The sequence below is a fragment of the Physella acuta genome, unplaced genomic scaffold (assembly GCF_028476545.2).
Source record: "Physella acuta isolate Inbredline_101_S28 unplaced genomic scaffold, ASM2847654v3 ptg002059l, whole genome shotgun sequence".
NCBI lineage: Eukaryota > Metazoa > Mollusca > Gastropoda > Physidae > Physella > Physella acuta.
This window is the reverse complement of record NW_026733562.1, coordinates 1,885-26,471: the sequence shown is the minus strand read 5'-3', so window position 1 is coordinate 26,471 and position 24,587 is coordinate 1,885. Positions and strand designations below refer to the sequence as shown.

The following is a 24,587-nucleotide window of genomic DNA, read 5'->3' as shown; positions in this document are numbered from 1 at the left end:
AGAATTTTCCAAAACAGCGCTGCTTAAAGATGTATAGTTTAATTGGAGACTGAGACTTTAGTGCTTTAATTATTAACACATTATATTTTTACAAAATAATAATACTGCCTAAAGATGTATAGTTCAATTGGACTTACAAGAGGAAATGCTCATCCCAGAAAGGATTCTGGGTGTTTTTGACAATGCTTGTAGCATAGCCTTGAAGAGGCTCATCAGTTGACACCATACAGACCAGATTTGCTGCACCTGTGATATGGAAGACACAACATACATGTATGTAGGGGGAGATACAACATACATGTATGTAGGGAGAGACACGTCTATGTAGAGGGAGAAACAACAATGCGTATGTAGGGGGAGACATAACATATGTGTATGTCGAGGAAGAAACAGCACATGTGTGTAAGGGGAAACAATATATGTGTATAAAGAGGGAGACACATCATATACATACGTAGGGGGAAAAACAACATGTGTATGTAGAGACAGCATACATGTATGTAGGGGGAGACACAGTGTGTGTATGTAGAGAGAGACACAGCATACATTTTGTATTTTCAAACCTTTTTAAGAACTATATTTCTTTCTTTTATGGAAGAGGGAATGAGGGTAAAAATGTGAGTTTTTTGTGATGAAAATGTTTTAGTTAAAAGTTTTTCCTATTTCCTATTTTCACACAATCCTTTAGTGCCCATAAACTAGAATAGTTAATTGGTTAGTATAAACCTATGGGACACCTCAAGGATAAAGAAAGCAGGGAAGGCCAAGGGGAAACAGCTGGCAGAGGCAGGACTGTTTTGGGGGACTGCCAGGGAAATTGTCGGAGACCAACAAAAGAGGATGAGCTTTCTGTTGCGGCCCCATGTGTCTTGGGCACAAAAGGGAAAATATGGTGATAGACTTATGCTAAAGATCTGCTTAAGTAAGAGAAGCAAATTTTACCCACCAATTTGCTTGAGGGTGAGTCCGTTAGCCTTGATCACTTTAACCAGGAGTCTTTTGTCACCGACCATACGGTGAGGTTTGGGTGGGGCTGAGAATAACTAGAAAAAATAACGGAAAATAATTTAGAAAATAACATAAAATAATAACGCAGAAAAAAAATATAAATGAACTCAGAAAATAACTGATAATTAAAATAACAAAAATAATGATAATTACTAAAAAAAAACCTCAAAGAAAATTTTAAATCAATCAAGATTAACAGAAATAACTATTTAAAAAACAATTGAAGAAAAATATGTTAATAAAAACTTGGTAAACAGACAAATGGAAATAAACCATGCTAGAGAAAATTTTAGTTGTCATTTTTAGTACTATGGCTGTCAAACACATTCTGAAAGTAGAGATGGGGGGGGGGGGGGGGGGGTTAAGGTATTTGTATTGTCTTGTGTGAATCTAGTCTAATCTCTGGGACAAACAAATTATCTTACAGAGCTGTGATTTTTGTTTGATTTCTTTATCCGCCTACAATTGACATTTTCTAGAACAAATTGTATATTTCCTTACAGAACTGAATATTTCTTATTAGAATCTACTAGTGTGCATCTAATAAGCTGAACTATATTCCATTCTCAAGAACAAACTACATTTCCTTACAGAGCTAGATATTTTTTATGATCTAGTGTGAACCTCAGCTGACGTACTATTACATTCTCTAAAACAAACTAAATATTTCCTTACAGAGATGGGTATTTTAAGATTAGAATCTATTGTGTATGTAATCATCTGAACTACAATTACATATTTCCTTACATAGCTAGGTATTTTTAAATTAGAATCTATTGTGTATGTAATCGTCTGAACTACAATTACACATTTCCTTACAGAGCTTGATCTAATCATATGAACTATAATTACACATTTCCTTACAGAGCTGGATCTAACCATTTGAACTACAATTACACATTTCCTTACAGAGCTGGATCTAACCATCTGAACTACAATTACATATTTCCTTACATAGCTTGATCTAATCATATGAACTACAATTACACATTTCCTTACAGAGCTTGATCTAATCATCTGAACTACAATTACACATTTCCTTACAGAGCTGGATCTAACCATCTGAACTACAATTACACATTTCCTTACAGAGCTTGATCTAACCATCTGAACTACAATTACACATTTCCTTACAGAGCTGGATCTAATCATCTGAACTACAATTACACATTTCCTTACAGAGCTGGAGAGATTCATGGCTTCCACAGGCTCAAAGACTCCCTCAGGGCGAGACTGAGGGCGGACTCTCTGCTGGTCTCTGCGAGGGACCTGCTTGACCTCTTGCTGCAGCTTGTCTTGCTGGAGCTGGCGGTGGATCGGGTGGATGGGGATACTCTGGGCACAATGGTCAAACAATGTTAGAGACGCAAAGGTCAAAGGCTAGATGGCTTTACCAGTTTTAATGGGACAAGAAAGGTGAGATATTTGACTGTGGAAGTGAAGCTGAATGCATAGGGTAATACTTTACTTCTTGCTGCCTTAAATATTGTATCTAGTTTAAAAATTAATAACTTTATTCAATTTTTTTTTTATTCTCAAAAATAGGTTGTCATTGACCAAGTGTTAAGGGACAAGAAAGGTTAAATATTTTACTGTAAACCTGAAACTGGATACCTTGAGTAATACTTTATTTTTGGTTATTTTAAAAATTGAAACTAGTTTTAATAAAAAACATTTTTATTCAACTATTTATTTATTCTTTTACTTTCAAAACATGTGTCTTCCAAGTTACAAGAACTCATATTTAGACATTGTGTTCACTTTTACATTAGTTTTGAATGGCATTGTTAATTAGATGTAAAAAATTAGAAATTAAGTCTACTTATTTGTCCCATAGTGTCCCATACAAATAGCAAGGGCTTTTTGTTCTGTTATTATGGTGTTAAAGGGAAACCACTCTTATTGACAAAGAGTATTAAAATTCCAAGCAGGTTTAAAGAAACAAAAAAAAAGACCAATCAAACTTGTATCAACTGTCTTCACAGCTACTAACCTGGACAGGCTCATTTTGAACAGATATGCTGTGGATGGGTGGGGCTTTGTTGGTGGGCGGGATGACCGTGGGCACGACAATCTCCTGGGAGAGCTCGGGCAGCTGCTGTTGTTGCAGTGTCTGTTGTTGGTGGGAGGGCTGGGAAGGGGCGGAGTTCTGGGTGGCTGGTTTCTGTTTCTGGAGGCTCTGGATGTCACGCTGGAGCAGGTTGTAGCTGGAGTGGTTGCTTCCTGCCAAAATAAAATAATAAAATGGCTGACTTGAGTAACGTTGATAAAATAAATGATTACTCCCTGTCAAAAAATTAATGGCCGCTTCCTGTTTACCTAACTAATGGATACTCCCTATCAATATTTACATGTTTACATTCAATAAAAAAACAGTTACTCCATGTCAATAAGTTTATGGTGGATTCCTATCAATTATATATCACTTTAATTTAATTAAGTCTGATGTAAACTTCTTTAAACTATATAAGTCCATTAAAATATTATTTTTTTAATTAATTTATAATGACCACAAACAAAACTTTTAGTTTTTTTAAAATGCTTACTCATTACATAGTATATCACCCCACAAAGTACCCCCCCCCCCCCCATTTTAATATTGCAAATAACTGGACTTAGCAAACTATTTTTTTTTCATAACAAAAACTGCTTAGAGTTTATTAAGAGACTTCCTTCTTTCTATCTTGACTTGATTAGAACTCTAACATGAACATAAGTTGTATGCTTTATGTAGTTCAACTGAAACCTTTAGCATAGGCCAGGGGGTCAAAGGTCAGCCACCCCAAGCTTTAAGACCCAACCTTGACTCACCTTTACCCTGGTCCTGGCCACCTTTGTCTGGACCTTGACCGCCCTGGTCATGGTTGACAGTCTGAAGGTCACCCGGCATGAGAAGGTGGGTCACGGTGAAGGTCGTCTTGGCCAGGATGATAGAGTTGCGTACATTGGCTTCAACCACACCCAGATCAACCAGCTCATTCGCTTCCTGCAGGGGTCAGATTAGATGGATTAGTCTGTGGGGTCAGATTAAATGAATTGGTCTGCAGGGGTCAGATTAAATGGATTAGTCTGCAGGGGTCAGATTAGATGAATTAGTCTTTAGGGGTCATTAGATGGATTAGTCTGTAGGGGTCAGATTAGATGAATTAGTCTGCAGGGGTCAGATTAGATGGATTAATCTGCAGGGGTCAGATTAGATGGATTAGTCTGTAGGGGTCAGATTAGATGGATTAGTCTGCAGGGGTCAGATTAGATGGATTAGTCTGTAGGGGTCAGATTAGATGGATTAGTGTGCAGGGGTCAGATTAGATGGATTAGTCTGTAGGGGTCAGATTAGATGGATTAGTCTGCAGAGGTCAGATTAGATGGATTAGTCTGCGGGGGTCAGATTAGATGGATTAGTCTGCGGGGGTCAGATTAGATGGATTAGTCTGCGGGGGTCAGATTAGATGGATTAGTCTGCGGGGGTCAGATTAGATGGATTAGTCTGCGGGGGTCAGATTAGATGGATTAGTCTGCAGGGGTCAGATTAGATGGATTAGTCTACAGGGGTCAGATTAGATGGATTAGTCTGCAGGGGTCAGATTAGATGGATTAGTCTGCAGGGGTCGGATTAGATGAATTAGTCTGTAGGGGTCAGATTACATGAATTAGTCTGTAGGGGTCATTAGATGAATTAGTTTTGGACAAACATCTCGGATTTGGTGGTTTCACAGGTAAGACAGGTTGCTTCTTTCTTCTTCTTCTGTGTTCTTAATTTTAGCGTTGGAAGGGATCCCCTCCAACACAATTAAGTATAAGTGTCAAATTGTCATGCGACATATAGGCCATTGACATCAGCCTGCTTTTCTTTTTGGATTTGCTTCCATAGCCTTTGTCCAAGCAAGCACAAACTACAAGGCAGCAGTTGTTTGATTTTAGAGTTGTCTATCCTAGAGGAGTTGCTGTCCCCAGCTGTCGAGCCTCATCTGTTTGAGAGCTCGAACTCGAGACTTTTGGTTTAGCAACCATGAGCTTTACCGACTCGCCCACGCCAACCCGGACAGGATAGTTTTATGGACCAAAAGGTTTAGAGTGTCAGTGGACCAAAAATGAATAACAGACCACAAGAAATGAAATATTTTTGATCACTTTATATGGTAATTATACCAGACATCATATAAACATGGACCACAAATTAATGATTATGGCCAACTGTAATGTCAGTAGACCAAAGAAAAATTAATTAGTGGGAGGGGGGGTTATGGACTACCAGCAATCTTATAAATATAGACCACAATTACAGACATTTACTATGACAGACATCAAGTATGGGGTGAGTATGAACCTAACACATATGGTATGATTATCGACCATCAGAAATGTGATGTGTGTTAACCACATATATAATGGACAGACAAAAATGTGATGTGTGCTAACCACATATAAAACACCATGATATTTATAAACCATGAATACAGCAATGTTTAAAAATGTATAGGCTTGGTTATGGGTACTATAAATATAACAATGTTTAAGAATGTATAGTTTTGGTATTGACCAGTAACAAAGTGTTTGACCAACTTGGTACCATGAATACAACAATGTTTAAGAATGTATAGGCTTGGTATTGACCAGTAACAAAGTGTTTGACCAACTTGGTACCATGAATACAACAATGTTTAAGAATGTATAGGCTTGGTATTGACCAGTAACAAAGTTGTCACCTACCTGATACGGGTTGAGAGGTTTGACCTCAACTTTAATTTCTGGCTTTCCCTCAAAGTTGAAGCTCATCTTGACGTCAGCGCCTTCCCGGTAGGATTGGATCCTCAGCTGGAAACAAAAGCCAATAGTGTTTTTATGTTGTCTATTGAGACATTTGTTGTGCAGATAAGGGGAAGGCAGTCTCCCCATTTTACAGATTGTATTTGTTACAAACTCATAATGGAAGTGTTGATGTTGTCTATTGAGACATTTGTTGTGCAGATAAGGGGAAGATTTATCAGGTTCTCTCCCCATTAACAGATTGTATTTGTTACAGGCTCGTAATGGATAGCTCAATAAGTGTTTAACTAGCATGTGTGAATGTGTATGTGAATTATAGAAGTTAAGTTTATCTATTTTATTCAGACATATTCTTGAGCAAGTACATGTGTAAGCATGTATGTAGTTTTGTATGTATGTATGGATGTATACACACAGACAAGGGTGAAATAGCTGTGTCCAAGTGGCCAGGAAAAAAGTGGCCTGTCTGACTTAAATTTTCATTGTGCATGAGTTTTATGTTAATTGGCATGAAAAAAAGGAAATAATGGCCATGAAATTTGCGAAATGGTTACATGGAAAAAATATACCTAGAGCTGGGGCTAGTTTATCTTAACAAACACTTTTTTAAAAAATTAAAGCACTAATAGACCTAGGCCAGGGGTTGGCAACCTGCGGCTCGCAGGCCGCATGCGGCTCTTTTGATGTCAAGATGCGGCTCTCCTGCTCCTTGCACAAATATTAATAGTTTTATTATTTTAGTTTCAAAACTCATAACAAATAAACCGGGAGTGATCTCCCCTAAACTTTCTCGAATATTCTTATATAACTTGGAATATAGACATGATTTTTAATTACTTAAACTTTTAAAAATAGAATAGAATCTCACAGAAAAAACAATTGCGCACCAAGCGAACGCCAAAACAAAATGTGCATAATAGTGCGCAATATTATTAGTACTTTATAAATTTACATGCGTTTTTTGAGAAATCGGAAATAGCGTAAATTAGTACTTCCGGTCAATGGAAATTACTTAAAATTTGATAGAAGGTAGAGAATTAGATCTTTTACTTACTTGTGCAATTTCATTTATCTATCTGAAATAGAACTCAAGTTATAGGCTTTTGAAAAATTCAAAGTAGAAAAAGTCACAATTCCGGTTATTGGAAATCGCTCAAAAGCTGATACGGATCTACGATTTTGATAAAATACTTATATATGAAATTTCATCAACCTAGCTGTAACGGTACTCAAGTTATCATGTTTACACACTGACAGACACACACACAGACATACGGACAAGATTGCAAAATTATGTTTTTCTGTATCAGTGAGGTGTAAAACGTCGAGATTTGTAAAAATCTCGATTTTTTTTTTTTGCACGATTACAAGACTTTCTCTATACTTAGTATATACGAGAAAGTAAAAATTATACTTTAAAGAAACATAAGTTTAAACAGAAGAAAAAACTCATTAGAGAACAGTGCGAATATGTGCACTAGAAAGTATACGGACAGCCGCTTGGGCACCAGGCCCAGCCCCACATCTGTGTTGTGGCCAGCCCCGTGGCGACTATTCCATGCTTGCCACTGCCCAAGTGCCGACATTTTCGAATATCGTTCAATGTGGAATGTTATTTTATTCAGAATGCATTTCCCTATCCGTCAGTAATCATTAATTTGACGTAAGTGACGTAGCTTTTTTATTAATTAGCTTCCTACTGTTGAGCCGGGTACTTGACGGTGGGGTACGAGTTTACCCTGCGTTCAGTGGGGTGGAAGATAAGCCTGATGAGAACCAAATGACAGAAGCGACAGAGACGCGGTAATCAAACAAATATCCAAGCCAGTTGGCTGGAGGTTGCCGTGTTGAGGCCTTCCTGGCTAATGGGAGACACCTTCTAAGCCGGTGGAGTCAGTGAAGAAAGGAAAAAAAAAAGTTTACTGCTTCTATAGTGGATTGGGATAGTAGTCCTATATTTTCACTTTTTGTTTACTAATTTCATTATTCTGGCGAAACAAGTGTATGTTTTCATATGAATAAATATTATTTCATATTTAAAGTTATTTATTTTAAATAATAAATCAAATTTATTTACCTATTCCTAATAAAATAAGAAAAATGTTTGTGGCTCTTTGAAAATGGGAAATATTGAAAATTGTAAATTTTGGCTCTTCCATCTCAAAAGGTTGCCGACCCCTGACCTAGGCCTATTACAGCATAGTGCCTAACTGCCAACCGCCCCGATGTGCAGACAGCCCACAATAGATTTTACCCACTGTCTCCTATGGCCCAGTCTAATCCTGCATGTAGACACACCTACATACATGCATACATATATATGACTCACAACACCAACAAACGCCAGCAGCTAGAATTTATTTAAAGCTTACCGTTCCCTTCAGACGCAGGACGCTAGCGGTACAGTTGGTCAGCTTGACCCCTTCATGTGTCTGTTGGCTGGCAAAGACCAGGAATGACAGGTCCCTGGTCTCCAGTCTGGCATGGATAATCTATGGAACAAATATGGATATGCTACAATGTTAAACAACATGTATGATCTACAGAAGAAATATGGATATGCTACAATGGATGATCTACACAAGAAATATGGATATGCTACAATGGATGATCTACAGAAGAAATATGGATATGCTAAAGCATTGAACAGCATGGATAATCTATGGAACAAATATGGATATTCTACTTTAACAACATGGATGATCTACAGAAGAAATATGGATATGCTACAATGTTAAACAACATGGATGATCTACAGAAGAAATATGGATATTATAAAACAACATGGATGATCTACGGAACAAATATGGATATGCTACTTAAACAAGATCAAACACATTTATATACCACAATGTTAAATACAGCATAGATGATCACATGAAATATTTTGGATGATCTAAATAGCGAACACACTATGTTAAAAATAACACAGCAAACCAACAATATAACTTCTAGCAGAAATAAAACCTGGAAGAGATAGGCTAAACTTTGCAAGTGGAAAAGTGACCCCCCACCCCTATTTTCTTTTTTCTCCACCAAACAGATGAGAAAAAAAGGAGAAACTGAACCAAAAGATGAGTTTAAGGCAGGCCACATGACCTTGCCCTTCAGTGGCACTTGACTAAATTAGGCAGCCTTTCATCAGTCACTAATTTACCTAATTCCCTCCCCTTCTGTGTGCTACAAACTAAGACTTTGTTTTGAAAACTGAAAAGGTAGCACTCAGGCACATTTCTGCCTAAATTTTCCTTAAAATTCTATTTTCCTGCAAAAATCAATGAATTCAATTTTTAGTTTTCCCATATTCTCCATCATAAAACTAAATTAATCAGATTTTTATTTCTGCCATCTCTTTAGAGTTCCACTTATAGGCCTGAAAAGTTCTTAGGGCTAATGAAAAAGAGTTCATCTGTGAAATTAGCCTAAGTGTCAAGTGTGTTCAACACAATGCCTAGCTATTTTTATTCTTCCAGACTTCAGACTTTCTGGTAAAATATTATGTGCTCTAACTCTAAACCAATAGGGATGGCATGGCCTAAGGGATAGAACGCTAGGCTGCTAACCCGACAGTCTCAAGTTTGAATCCAGGTCCAAGTCAGTGGCACATCCCTGATGAGTACCTAACTCACGTTTGGGAAAGTAAAGGCAGCTGGGCAAAGTGCTGACCACTTCCCTTCATATGCCAAGGACAAGAAACATATGAACTCTACTTCATCTTCCCAATGAATCGCTAAGTCTTAATTCTTTTACCTCTAAACCAAGTGGTATTATTTTATACTATTAACTAACACAAATTTAACCCTAGTTATTAAAAAAAATGTAGCTTAGTTATTCACTAATTTTAAAGGACATGGGGGGAGGGTGATGAAATGCTTATTTCTAAACCTAATTTAGTATATAGTTATGACTCAAAGAGTTGAGTAAGCATTTTGGCTAATTTGGTTTTCACCACCCACCCAAAAAAAAAGTTGACTTATGAAATCTGGAAAATACTCACAAATCTGTCCTGGGGGGAGGCCTCACAAGACACATGGGTGACCTTTGGAGGGAGACTTCCTGACTGGATGCGTTCAAACTTGGACTGGACTGGACCCTGTGGGAGAATGATGGGACAGTTACAGGCATGAACCCTGAATATATAAGCACTGGGTATATCAAACTTGGACTGGACTGGACCCTGTGGGGGAATGATGGGACAGTTGCAGGCATGAACCCTGAATATATAAGAACTGTATATCAAAACTTGGACCCTGTGGGGGAATCATGGGATAGTTACAGGCATGAACCCTGAATATATAAGCACTGGGTATATCAAAGTAATCGAAATCAGGGTCTGTTTGAACATAATTAGTAGAGTATTATAAATGTACAACCATGGACTTGAACCCTGTATCTACTAAATCCTCAACATAATGAGCCCTGGAACTACTAAACCCTCAACACAATGAACGGTGGATCAGGTAAAAAAAAAAAAAAAACAGGTTTTAAGGCCCATGCACAGTGAATAAATGGAGTAAGTGTACCATTGTTTTGAAGCCTACACCTAAAATGTAAATCTGGGTCTATAATTAAAAAAAAAACAACAACCCAGCAAACATATCCTGAAAATATCAAAGCCAATGAAGCAATCTTTGTGTTAAAAGTAGTAATTTTTATGCCCATTAGAAACCTTCAACCTTCTTTCCCCAATCAATTTCATCATAATTATTAATTATGATTCTGTGTTTTAGCAGGAATAGTATGTGTGTGTGTGAAGGAGGGGTGGGGGGGGGGGGGGGGGTCATTGTAAGAAAAACTTTGAACATGTTTAAAAAAATGTATGCTCTTCTCAAATTTATACTTCTTCAAACTTTTGTATTACACGACTGACTTGCATCAAATAAAACTAATAAATACTAGCAATCTCACATTACAGACCAACACAAGATTAGACTAATCTTACATTACAGGCTAGTATATTATTCACTAACAATCTTATATTGCATACCAACATAAGATATACCAACAGCTATAATCTTACATTACAAACCTACAAAAAAAAATTACTGACATACAATGCCACATACAAGTGAATAAATCGACAACACATTGAAGCCTGAAGCTCTTAGTATGGAACAAGCTGACAAGGGAGAAGGGAAAAAAAAACTAATAATAGATACAGGTATTGATTGTTTGATACCCTACATTTACACATGAAACTAAATATAGAATAGCTGTTTGGGGTTACGTAATTGTAATGGGATGTCTGTAACTAACTGGCAGCTGTTTGAATACAATATCGACTCCCCCCCCCCCCCACCCCCACACAACATACATACACACCACCTCCACAAACGTGCAGAACAATAAACTGGAAAGGGATTGAGAAACAAATAAGGTAATGCATTTTACACAAAACAGTGTTTTTTTTAAGGGCAAGTTAATTTTACTCCAGTGCCGACATTACCTGTGGGCTTGATAGGCAAACGCCTAAGGCCCCAACCAACACAAAAGCCAAGTCTCAGTTTTATTTAAAAAAATGAACTCATTTCCCTTTCGACTGTTTTATTTTTAACCAGACTTGTATCTTGAATGTGAGAATAAAAGTTAAATCACCAGAACATTAATTTAACGGAGGTCTAATAAACTGCAAAGTTGGGGGGAAGGGGGGGAGTGGCTAGTGCTGTCCAGAAAATTTTAACCTTATAAACTGTTGCAGCAACTTCCCCCCCCCCCCCCCACCCCCATTCTTAACATAAAGGAACCATAACTCTAAGAAATAATACCCTATTTTTATTAATTTAAAGTTGTATGGCATAGAACATAATGTCACATTTTGTTACCCCCCCCCCCCCCCCCCCCCCCCCCCGCCATCAGCTCAACATCGTAGTGTCACGCCGTTACGTGCGTGATGTCACATATCGCCAAGAGTTAAGGATACCATTACACACCACGTTACTCGATACCACAGCGACTACTGAGCCACATCGTAACCGGTACTATCGAATATCGATACCCGCATCAACTTAAAAATAGCATTACTGAAACGATACCATCGACAGACAATGGAATCACGGTCGATTAAACTGACGTCAATTTTTTTTTTTTTTCAGGCGTTTTTAGAGTTTGGTCTGAATTTGTTCGGAAAATGGAAAACATTAGTTTTAAAAAAAAAAACATGCGTGACTTTTAAAAATTCAGGCGAAAAAAAATGAAAATTTGACCCCGCTTTTTTTTAGTGGGACATGCGTTTAGAATAATAAACAAGAGTAAAATGTTTGTTTTTTTGTTTTTGTTTTGTTTTTAGATAATGGCCTGAGAAACCTTGACCTTTTAGATGTATACAAATGTCACGTGACTCACGTCATGATGTGGGAAAATTCATCAGCTGTAAGTATCAGCCTAGTCATAAAATGTGGACTGGAATCGAGATGTGATAAAATAAATGTTAGCATCTCGATGTCATTAACACCAACTGAGCTAGCAGAACTCTAAACTCGAGGTATCAAACGCTAAAGCATTAAAGGTCAAAGGTTAGACATTAACATGGACATTCACAAGCCAACACTCGGCATCAATAGTTGACCTCACGGACTAAACAGTAGTCGAAAGTTAGACACCAAAAATCTATAAGCTGAACATTACGGCTGGTCAGGCAACCTATTGCGACAGGCTCGTTAGACTCTATTCAACATAGGCGTGTTCCGATCTTTGACGTCTCAAGCGTTGGGGAGGGGAGGGGTGGTGTCGTCGGACGGACATAATAGTATAGGGCTGGTAAGTAGGTCACCAACCAGTTCTAAGGCTCTTGCAAGTTTTATTGAGCCGTAGAACTGGTTGGTGACCTACTTACCAGCCCTATAGTAAGGGTAGGAAGAATATTCAAAGAACATAAAAGAATATATAATATGCCCTAGAACCATGCTGTTCTAACTCAATTTTTTAATAGATTTATACACCTTTGTGTTGTAAATCCACCAAGGCATTATGTCGAAATGATTTCGTGGTAATATCTGTCACCATTATTACAAACACTGTAATTTCACTGTAATTTCACAGTCCTTAAAAATGTTAAGGAAAACAAAACTATAAAGCCTTGTTGTGAACATTTTTGTAGAGTTAGAACAGGGAAGGGATATCTATGTGTGTATATATATATATATATATATATATATATATATATATATATATATATATATATATATATATATATATATCACTCTCTTTATATATGTAGGTATATACGGACATGCCTATGAGCCATCACGCAACAGGGTGAGGACCACGCCACAGAAAGGAAGCAACATCACAGGTACACTCTTCTTCTACCCCAACGCTTCAGCAACTCTTCACAAAAGGAGAAACAAAATGGATTCTGTTTTACACATTACATTTTCGTAACCTGTGCGTAATGCCTGTGTGTTGTGCATACCGGTAGGGATGATAGATTGGGGGGGGGGGGGCGGGGGAGGTGTATTCTCTTACATCACACCTCTATGTTACGTGTGAACATATCAGCGATTACACCTGGAAATCTCACGAGAATGTACAAACCCCCGCCGTCCCCCATTTCCACCATTATAAATTCATTAGTCCAGTGGTCCTCGAGGGGATTATTTTCATAGTTCCTATAAGCACAACTGTATTGATAATATCCAATATTTTACAATCATCATCCTCTTCTTTTCCTGTTCGTGCGCAAGACACATGAGGCGGATGAAGTAGAGTTCATCTGTTTCAATGGGCTCGGAATACAGGGGATAATTTGGTCAGCACAATGCCCAGCGGACTTTGTTTCCCTTACGTGAGTCAGGTACACATCAAGACTGGGTGGACTCATGGACGTCCTACAGACTCGAGCTCGGGATTCGAACTCGAGACTTTTGAGCTAGCAGGCGTAAGCTCTATAACCCTACCACGCCGTTCCCTGCATGCTTTATCCTACACTGCTTCTCCAACCTCCATAATACGATGCACACACCAATATATTTTGAGAACCTTTCTATTAAAACTGTTCCTCCATACTCCATAATAAGGTAAAAATATCCCATATAATGAGAAACCCACTATTCAACACTGTTCCTACATTCTCCTTAAAAATAAGACAAACCCAATATTTTGAGAGCCACGGTGTTCTTCCATGCAACAATAAGATGCACACATCCATATATTTTGAGAACCTCCCTATTAACAATATTCCTCCACGCTCCATAACTTAATAAGATACACTCTCATATTTTGAGAACCCCTCTATTCAACACAATTCCTATTTGCTCTATAATAAGGTAAAAAAAAAAACACATTTTGAGAACCCCTTCATTAGACACATGAGCTTATAGCCGTCATTACTTCAGTGACGTCAGCCATACTAAGGTACGTTCACTAAAAAAATATCTTACACCGTTGTAATACAAGGAGCTGGGTAGTTTATTTTTGTGTCTGTGTGTAGCTTATGCCTGTCAAGTTAGTGTTAAGTAATTCAGCGGCTGTTCAACAACAAAAGGCTAGAACTTTTTTGTACGCTGCAGAAAAAGAAATTTATAATTTAACACCAACAGTCCAATGGTATTGGCCTTTTGATATTAGTTACAGTCGTACAGGTAGAAAAAAAAAAGTCCAACTGTATTTGAAGTATGCCATTACACATCGTCACAAAAAGCCAGACGCCCCTAAAAATGACGTCACATCTCAGCATACAAACCCCCTTTCTTCGAAATCAAAATTGATGTTGAATTTTTTAAAACATGGATATTTTTTTCTAAAATACTGACTGATCTCGGTCTTTATCAATTTCTATTGCAATTTATTAAAACAGTTTCCTAAAACACCAAATAACGGCTAAAATTCGTTTTCAAACATTAGTTTTATAAAATGCAAAGTGCGACGACAAACTATCTGTACCAGACAATACCCTTGTAACCCCCCCCCCCCCCCCCCCCCCCCCTCGTGACAAAATTACGACCCCCCACTTCCCCCCTGACCAGGGTGACGTCATATATGGACAATCCCTTAATAGAACTTCAGTAAACATTGTAGGCAGATATTTTATTTTCCTGTTATGGGTGATTTTACTTGGGTCACAAAAATAATTAAGAACATATATATATATATATATATATATATATATTATATATATATATATATATATATATATATATATATATATATATATATATATATATATATATATATATATATATATTACAAACACACTTATTTATCTCAATAGGGATACAGCAGTACAAGTAATAAAAAAAAACATCAGTCAATATCCAGATTAGTGCAGTGTCCTTACCCCCCCCCCCCCAACCTCTTACTAATACCTCTGATTTAAAACAAGTTGTGTCAAAATAAAAGATATACTAGATAAGTATTGTTTTATTGTTTGTTATGGCCGAGAAAAAACATTTTGCAGGGGTCTGCTACGCTAGAAAGGGGGCGGGGGTGAATTTCGTAAAGGAAAAAAAAAGGGGGTGGGGGAAAAAATTTAAAAAAAACATGTAGACAAATACTTATTGCCCGTGAATGTTCAATATAAACTAATTCCCCAGACCAAGGAGGCACATACTGTCCGAGTTATTTTGTTAAAATAAATGAAAACTCCCTGTGATTGCGTTATGCCAAGAATGTGCCTGCCTTGACCCCGATAGAGCAAGACGTCATAGGTGACTCCAGGCACCAGGCACACGTTTAGCGCGAGCAGCACGCATGTCGGCAGGTACTGTGTGCAGATAGACGTACTCACGCTAGACACACGTGAATCAGGGGCGGAAATCTTGACACGTCATGTGGGGGGTGGGGTGTGAACTGATGGGGGTGGGGGTGAACTGATGGGGGTGGGGGTTGAACTGATGGGGGTGGGGGTGAACTGATGGGGATGGGGGGTGAACTGATGGGGGTGGGGGTGAACTGTGGGGGTGGGGGTGAACTGATGGGGGTGGGGGTGAACTGATGGGGGTGTGGGGTGAATTGATGGGGGTTGGGGTGAACTGATGGGGGGTGGGGTGAACTGATGGGGTGGGGGGTGAACTGTTGGGGGGTGTGAACTGATGGGGATGGGGGTGAACTGATGGGGGTGTGGGGAGAACTGATGGGGGTGGGGATGGACTGTTGGGGGTGGGGGTGAACTGATGGGGGTGGGGGTGGACTGTTGGGTGGTGGAATTCAGCAATATGATTCACGTCATTAATTACTATGATTTTTATCATAATCTTAATTCCCTTTATCTCGAATTCCATTCGTTTCTTCTACAGATTCGTTTCTTCGTGGAGGCATTCTTCTCTTTGCAAACGTCGTCATATCATTTTCAACAGCCGGCAAAGACATACATAATAATACACCTAATAACATACCTGAGAATACCTACGAAAGTAGGTTTTACCTAACAACATGATACACCCAAGGCCTAATTACAATCAGCAATACACCTAATAACATACCTGAGAATACCTAGGAAAGTAGGCTTTATCTAAAACACGATAAACCTAAAGCATAATCTATCTATATATATAATTCTCTTCTGGGAGCCGTTAGAAAACAAGCTGCAAGCGCCTCCTTGCAGTCCCCTCTCTTTCTCTCTATCACTATCACTACCACCCCCACCCCCAAATTGTCTGGTGAGCTGTGGTCACGCTGTTTACATTTTACAATCAGAGACGGGTTTGGTGACGGCTATTAGGGGCAGATAATTTAGTTTGAAACGATTTTAAACTTAGAGGAAGTAACTAAGAGGAGGCTGCTTTCACGTGGGGGGGGGGGGGGGGGGAGGGGGGTTTAGTGTTTTTAAGCAAATATTTTCAGTGGCATCATTGGTACTGTCGAATTCACAAATTATAAATTACTGAAAAGTAGAAAAAAAAAAACTAAATAGCGGCGTATGATACGCAGCGGGTCGGCTCGTTACATATAATTAGCAAACATCTATCAACACACCTGAGAATACCTACAAAATAGGCTTTACTCAACAACACGATACATCTAAGACCTTATACACCTACCTAACAACATACCTACAAACGCACCAGACAATACCCAGGTAAGCTTGTCTTATATCATACACGAAGATACTTTTAAAAACCCAAGTACATCTATAACAAAACAACAAACAACATACATAACAATAGGTTTCTAGCGATCTAAGGGTACTCAAATTACCGCGCTTATCATTATACTACACATAAAAGAACACGTAACGAAACTTACGATAAAATACAGCTATTGATGTTTGAATGTCTTAAAACCATAAATTTTACACCCCACCCCCTCCCCCACGTGTAATAATTTTTTTTTAAAACGCACCTAAAAGTAGATGTAAAACTTATACTCCCCCCTCCTCCCCTTTCACGTAACACATCAAGGCAGGACTACCTGTAAGGTTCGTGACATCACTAATGGTTACCACCCCCTCCCACCACCTCCTACTCAAATCCCAATACAAGGCATCAAGCAATTATCCATACTAGTGTTGGACACAGCAGGAGACACAGTGTAGGGCAGTAGTGGACAGCAGATGACACCGCAACAGAGGGCAGTAGTGGACACAACATGGACACCACAGTATAGGGCAGTAGTGACTTCAGCAGTGTACACAGCCCATATGAAAACGCACAAGAGTAGCCACCAGTGACCGACATTAAGTCTTAACGTCAGCAGTAAGAGCCGTGTGTAAAAAAAAATACTAAGAATATTATCATTTCGCAATCTACAAGGAAATGAAATGAGATTAAGAGGAGAGGGGGGGGAGGGAACTAGATCGATGAAATCGATAGATTTTTTTTTAGTTCAATCCAAAGACACGGTTAGTGATTGATTTTAATATCGGTCTGCCTTCACTAAAACCAAGAATTACCGCGTGAAAGAGCTCTAGCGCCACCTATGTTTAGCCGGAGGTGATGATGACACTCGTGCGGACGCACAAGAACACATACTCAAAAGCAAAATTTAATTTAAAAACATCGCGTGCTAAAACATAATTTATTCGGCACAAGCTGCGTGGTTTTTTTTTACAAGTTTTTATTTATTTTAAATATTCCATTTATTGTTAAGCGTTTTCAATATCAATATATTAATTCATTACTTAAATGAAAAATTAATTGCAATAATCAATTTTTAATACCCCATCTGTTGCCGGGATTAACAGGTGGTGGTGTAATTAAAACCTACGGCATACATTGAAGAAAAACAAAAATAGTTTCTTTGAAAACATTTTAATGCTCTACCAAGAACTGCAACTGTGCAGGTAAAATATATGCAAGGCTTGATTACTGCTCAACCGGTTACGTCATGGTTATAAATTGTAAAGGTAAAGGATTAATAAAAAATAAATTTAAAAAATAAAAATAAAAAGAACTGAAAGGGTCTGAATTTTAACATGGATAGTATTTCCTAAATCATAGTATGACTTTTATGACGTGATGAGCAATCCAAATTCTAATATGGATAGTATTCCAAATAATGACATGACCAGAAATGTGTTTACAAATTGTAATTTTCAGAAATTGAAATGTACACTAATTAAACTTGAATGATAGTTCTGCTTTTAGAAAGAAAAAAAAGAATATGAATTTTTTAATTACCAAACCATAAAATGGAAAAATGTAATTGAGGTATTTTTTAAAAATCATTTTAAAGAAAGATTTTATTTATTTTAACTCTCATTAATTATTCATTATTTAACTTTAATGAGATCCGTTCGTTTGATGCTTGATTCAACACGATTTCACATCAGGTTCTCAATTTATTACCTCTGTGACGAGTCTCACTGTTTTGTTTTATCCAGCTAATTTTTTTAGCAGTAAATTATGTATGTTACTATATCCACATTCAGATATAGATATAAAATATGAACAATAACAATAATTCACCTATTTAGTTGAATTTTGGATATTTGATTCCGGTTTCGTCACAAAGCCGTGATATCGCTTCTTTTATATTCACTGTTGTAGACTTACCAGTTGGCATCTGTGCCTGATTTTATTGATACTGCATGTTTTAAAGGTGAAGTCTCGAGTTCAAATCCGGGTTCAAGTCAGTATAAAGTCCCTGAGTCCACCCAGCTCTAAAAAGTACCTAACTCAAGTTAGTGAAAGTAAAGTCGGCTGGGGATGGTGCTAACCACACTATCCCTTCATAAATATGCTGAGGTCACAGAAACAGGTGAACTCTACTTCGCTTGCCCTATGACAGTCAGGTTCGAAAAGGGAAATTTAATTTTTATGGTTCAACGTTCGGACAAAGGACGATTTATCTCAAAAATAAACTATCAAAGACAAAATCGATGTATGGCGTCGAGGCGAAAAGGGCCTGAATAAGAGTAGGTTCAGAATTACAGAGCAGTAGGCCCAGAATATCAGCCGACAGAAAAATAGAATACCGACCGGGCCAGAATATCAGCCATCAGCTGTGTGCGCTGGTGTTACCAGACCTATACAGTGAGACCTACGGCGAACCCCCATCAACAACTCACACCCACAACCACAAAACTGGTGGTACCACATCTGTACAAGGAGATTGACGACCAACCCCAATCAACAACACACCAACAACAACAAAACGGGTGGTACCAGACCTATACAGTGAGGCTGACGGCGAACCCCAATCAACAACACACCAACAACAACATAAAGCTGGTGGTACTACATCTGTACAACACAATCGACAGCCAATCCCATTCAACAACACACCAACAACAACAGGAAATCTGGTGGTACCAAATCTGTACAACAACATCGACAGCCAATCCCATTCAACAACACGCCACCAACAACAAGAAAACTGTTAAACTGTTGGTACCACATCTGTACAACGACATTGACGGCGAACCCCAATCAACAACTCACATCCAACAACAAGAAACCTGGTAGTACCAAATCTGCACAACGACATTGACGGCGAACCCCAATCAACAACTCACATCCAACAACAAGAAACCTGGTAGTACCAAATCTGTACAACAACATTGACGGCGAACCCCAATCAACAACTCACAAACAACAACAATAAAACTGGTGGTACTAAATGTGAAACAACGAGATTGACGGCGAACACCCACTCCACAACTCACCAACAACAACAATAACCTTTCCAGACACAAACACCGTCGTACAAATCAACCCGGACTAAGTAGACAGCAGGATATCTTCCCAGGATATCATCCCTGCCATTTTCCCTCTGTAATTCACCTCTCCACTTGCGTACATACAAACATACAAAAAAACAAAACAAGCACCAATCAATTTCTCCGCTTGCCCTTTACAACCAACAGAGACGCCAGAACACAAGGGGAAGACAACTAAATTTAAGGGAAACAACTCGTGTTCTATCTAACCATTCTTTTGTTCCTGATTTAAATTTAGAGTCACTGCAAAAATAAATTAGCCGAATGAAAATTTGATTGGGACATTTTTTAAAAGTTGCAGCTTAGAAAGAAAATATTCAAATTTTAATAAGGGAGAATGGGCTTATTGTAATAAAATTAAATGTCATGTTGACCTCCATGTCAACAAGAACCCAACTCGTGACCTCCATTTTTTCTAGACCGTTGACAAAAGCCCTGTAGAGATGTGACATTAGGCTGAAGTCATTCAAACAAAAGCCGTCGTTTGGTGCGTGTGTGTGTGAGTACGTGTGTGTGTGTGTGTGTGCGCGCGTGTGTTCTCTTTCGGTTCAGACTTGGCTCGTCCAGTTAATATTATGTTTAACTTAAGAACTTAATACAGTTATAACACACACAGTTTTATATATATATATATATATATATATATATATATATATATATATATATATATATATATATATATATATATATATATTCGCGCACACTTAATTTACCATTTTATTTATTTTTTGACGAAGCCCTAATGTTTTATTACATTCATACAACTTTTTATAAAATTTAACTTATGTTTTTTTAAAATTCCCATGGGAAAAACTACGTTTAGCGCCCCATAAACCACCGAAGGACTTGATTTAAAGAGATAACTGGATCTAATGAATAGAATACTTCACGCGGCGATTTCTTAACATGCCCAGCGAGTTCGATTTTCCTTAATGAGCATTATTATCTCCCTTTGTTAAGACGCGAGCCAAGGGAGAAAACTGTTCGCTTGAACAAGGTAAAATGTCTTGGGGTTGAGTTTTAATGACTGTGGGAAACGCGCTGTGTTGGAAACGTGGTTAAAGCAGAGGAAATTGGAAGAAATACGGCAGTAGTTTGAACTAGAAGTTCTGGAACTTCGCAGCGTAAACTTTTAGATATTGGCATTGTTAATAAAGATGTTTCCGTATAGATAACACATGTGTGGTTGTCAATATAGAACAGGAACTACGACGTATAATTTACACTGTCTAATTTAAGTTTTGCTGATTTTTATAAGTGTAGTGACAACGGAATATTTATTTTCATCGTGTTTCAGAATTAGTTCACACTGAATTATCTTTGACAAGGGTTGCAGAGGGGAAGGCGATTGGGGCGGCCATCCTGGGTGTGAAACCTTGGGGGAGGGGATAAACGGGGTAGAAAAAAACAACAATAAAAAGCTCATTCTGGGGTGCAGTAGTGTAGTATATACGTTCTGTACGGACCTTAGTTATTTAACAGCTTTCTACATCTAAATAAAATAAGAAAGTGACTAGTGAAAAGCGCGTTGACCTCTCCAATTTGGGATGAGGGGGCGCTTTTACACCAAAGTGAATAACTACATATACATGGGGGGGGGGGGGGGGGGCACTTTTTTAATTGACGGGAATAACTACATATAAATAGGGGAGGGGGCGCTTTTTACCGACGTGAATAACTACATATAAATGGGGAAGGGGGGGGGGGGGGGTTACAAATTGATAGTTCGCTCTTAGCGCCTCTGAAGGTCTGCGTGGGGCCGGTGGGTAAAACACATTAAAAAAAACCTTTTTATAAAACGCCCTCTCGAGGAAAATGAGAACCAGATAAACACAAGTATTTTTGACGCTCAGTAGCTCTCGTGAAGAACTAAAATCCCTGCCACCAACATGAACCAGGATTAAGATCTTTCAAACTATATATATTTGAGCTTTATGCCAACCAAGAGGTCCATTTTTCAACAAATGCCACCAAAATGTCCCTCCACAAATGTCCTACCCAAAAAGTCGGACTCTCGACGCTTCCAAAAACAACTTTTGTTCAAGAAACGCACCAAAAGCCAGTTTTTCCACCCAATCCCACCAAAAATGCTGTCAGTTACCAAAATGCCACCCAAAAATTCAGTCCCTCCCCAAATCCCACTTAAAACGTCATCACTAAAACCACGTCAAACCATTCCTCACACAAACCCTTTCGACGGAAACGATTTCAATACAGCTAATCAGCCTTTTCTTCCGTAAACCTGGGCGTGTACTAAAGGTATACTTTACCAATTTTTTGTCGAGCAAGCGAATTTCGTGCATTACACAACTTAACAGCATGCCTAAAGCGATTGAGATAAACTAGCTTTAAAAAGGTTTTTGTCGGTATCTGTATTAATGTTGTCTTTGTTTCGGTTTTATCGAAGTTAAATACTACAGTCATGGAACTTGATACCAAATGCAGACAGTCTGTAAGACATAAATAAGGCAGACATAAATTCAGGCAGGCAGACATAAATGCAGGCAGACAAAAGGGCAGGTAGACAGCAGGGAAGGCAGACATAAGGCAGGTAGGCAGAAGGGCAGGCAGACATAAGGGCAGACAGACCTAAATGCAGGCAGATAGGAGCGATAGAAGTGTTGGAGACAATCCTGCTATTCCCGACACACCGGTAGTCGAATACACACACACACACAGACACTCTTGCAAATATACACACGTGAAAACACACACACTAAAATAATCATTCAGACACATGCACACAAAAAAACTCACACGCACAGCACGCGAACACACTCACAAACACGCAAACAAGGTGCCCACAAGGAATGTAAACCGCACGCGCTAGACTAAAGTCGCGCGATAACAATACGCTCAGGGTTTAAAAATAACCCTGTGACGTCACGGCACGGCCTGGCTTATCTCCGTGTAAAGAAGAGCTACTTAAATAATTTGTGCTGTTTTCAGAAAGAAAGAAAGAAAGAAAAAACAACCAGCCCAATGGCTATTAAATATTCAAACGTAAGTGACGTCAAAGGTTCGGTGTTAGAGGGTAAATCTCACTGAGACTATTTTTAGGTGTAACACTTCAAATACCCGTTAGCCAAGCATCAGCTGACTTCCGGTTTGAGCCGGTGCTGTTTGGGGAAAAAAAGGAATGTTGGGGGAAAAGGGTAAAAGATATATCCCGATACTTTAAGTGCTGCAAGTATGAAAGGGATTGAAACACTGATGCTGGCTTACCCAAACTGCTTAGCTAGATACTTTTTCACCATGGAATCTGGGTATCGTTTAGACATTTTTTCCCGGGGAAGGGGGGGGGGGGGGGGCACTTGAAACTTCCGGAAAGATAGAAGCTAACTCCACCCCCCCCCCCACCATCCCCGAGAAATGCCTGAAAGAAACAATAACTGGTATTGATCTATGGACTTTAGGGCAAAAAGAATCGTTTTTCACCTATGATCAATGTCAAAATGGATTACTTTCTTCTTCTTCTTCTTCTTCGTTCTTAATTATTAGTGTTGAGGAGATCGAGATTTATCTGCCAGTGGGTTTGAACTCGAGACTTTGTTCGAATTTATCAACCATGAGCGTTTTTGCCGACTCGACCACGCCTCCAACACAATTAAGCGTTACGTGTCAAACTGGTTTTGCGCCATTGAGGCCATTGACTCCGATTTCAGCCTGCTTTTCTTTTTGGATTTGCTTCCATAGCCTTTGTCCAACCAAGAACAAACTACAAGGCAGCAGTTGTTTAATTTTGGAGTTGTCTCTCCTAGAAGAGTGGCTGTCCCCAGCTAACGAGCCTCATCTGCCCGAGGGTTCGAACTCGAGACTTTTCGGTTTAGCAACCATGAGCTTTACCGACTCGACCACGCCGACCCCCTAGGATTACTTTCAAGAGCAAACACCGTAGCTATTTTAGAATAATGAAGGCTTAACTACACCAACAAGGTTATAGGTGTGGGCAAGTGAAACTGTTGGGTTGGAGTCACACACATAAGACTGGAGTCACCCACTAAGGACTGGAGTCCACCCACATAGGACTGGAGTCACCCACTAAGGACTGGAGTCACACAAAAAGACTAGAGTCACATACATAGGAATGAAGTCACAAAGAACTGGAGTCAGACACACATGACTGGAGTTACGCACTGAGAAATGAAGTCACAGGACTGAAGTCCCAATATATACTACACAGGGAGGCAGCTAGAAATTTTAAAACATGAATCATTCATGCATCAGCAATTTAGCTACTACATGTCTTTTTTTCTAAAGCTATTGTGCAATTTCACACAACTTCGGGTATCAACCCCCCCTCCCCTCCATTCCCCGTCCTCAACACACACCTGAAACAGCATTAGGAATTCTGCTCTCATGACAAAAGCTTATAGACTTGTTTTTTTTCCCAAACCATATCGAGCTGCGTTAATGTATTCTTTCAAAATCATCTTATCTTTTCCCGTTCGTGCCCAAGACACATGGGGCAGATGAAGTAGAGTTCATCTGCTTTATCTGATTTTTTTAATACTAGCATTATATTTTCTTCTTGGCGCTGTCATACCACTATTAGAACTCTGGGGATGAGTAATAATCGAACCCTCAGGCTAGAAGATCTAATCGGTGGGTAACCATACCAACTCCATCCCCACCTCTCCACTACTACCTCAATAAACAGCCATCACACGATAAGGCACACATCGGGTACCTCATACCTATCGAGAAAAACCACAGC

At 38.8% G+C, this 24,587-nt stretch overlaps 1 protein-coding gene across 1 annotated transcript in view; it reads right to left on the bottom strand.

Moving 5' to 3' along the window:
• Positions 1-23,151, bottom strand: part of LOC131931931 (phospholipid transfer protein C2CD2L) — a 41,151-nt gene extending 18,000 nt beyond the window's left edge. Inside the window, exons 1-9 of the mRNA XM_059288764.1 lie at positions 23,096-23,151; positions 9,773-10,025; positions 8,148-8,267; positions 5,719-5,823; positions 3,820-3,994; positions 3,002-3,231; positions 2,188-2,343; positions 947-1,043; positions 138-246 (exon numbers count right to left, since the gene is read on the bottom strand). Of these exons, the coding sequence (XP_059144747.1) occupies positions 138-246; positions 947-1,043; positions 2,188-2,343; positions 3,002-3,231; positions 3,820-3,994; positions 5,719-5,823; positions 8,148-8,267; positions 9,773-10,025; positions 23,096-23,151 (1,301 nt within the window). The remainder of the gene's footprint in view (positions 1-137; positions 247-946; positions 1,044-2,187; positions 2,344-3,001; positions 3,232-3,819; positions 3,995-5,718; positions 5,824-8,147; positions 8,268-9,772; positions 10,026-23,095) is intronic.
• Positions 23,152-24,587: the final 1,436 nt, after the last annotated feature.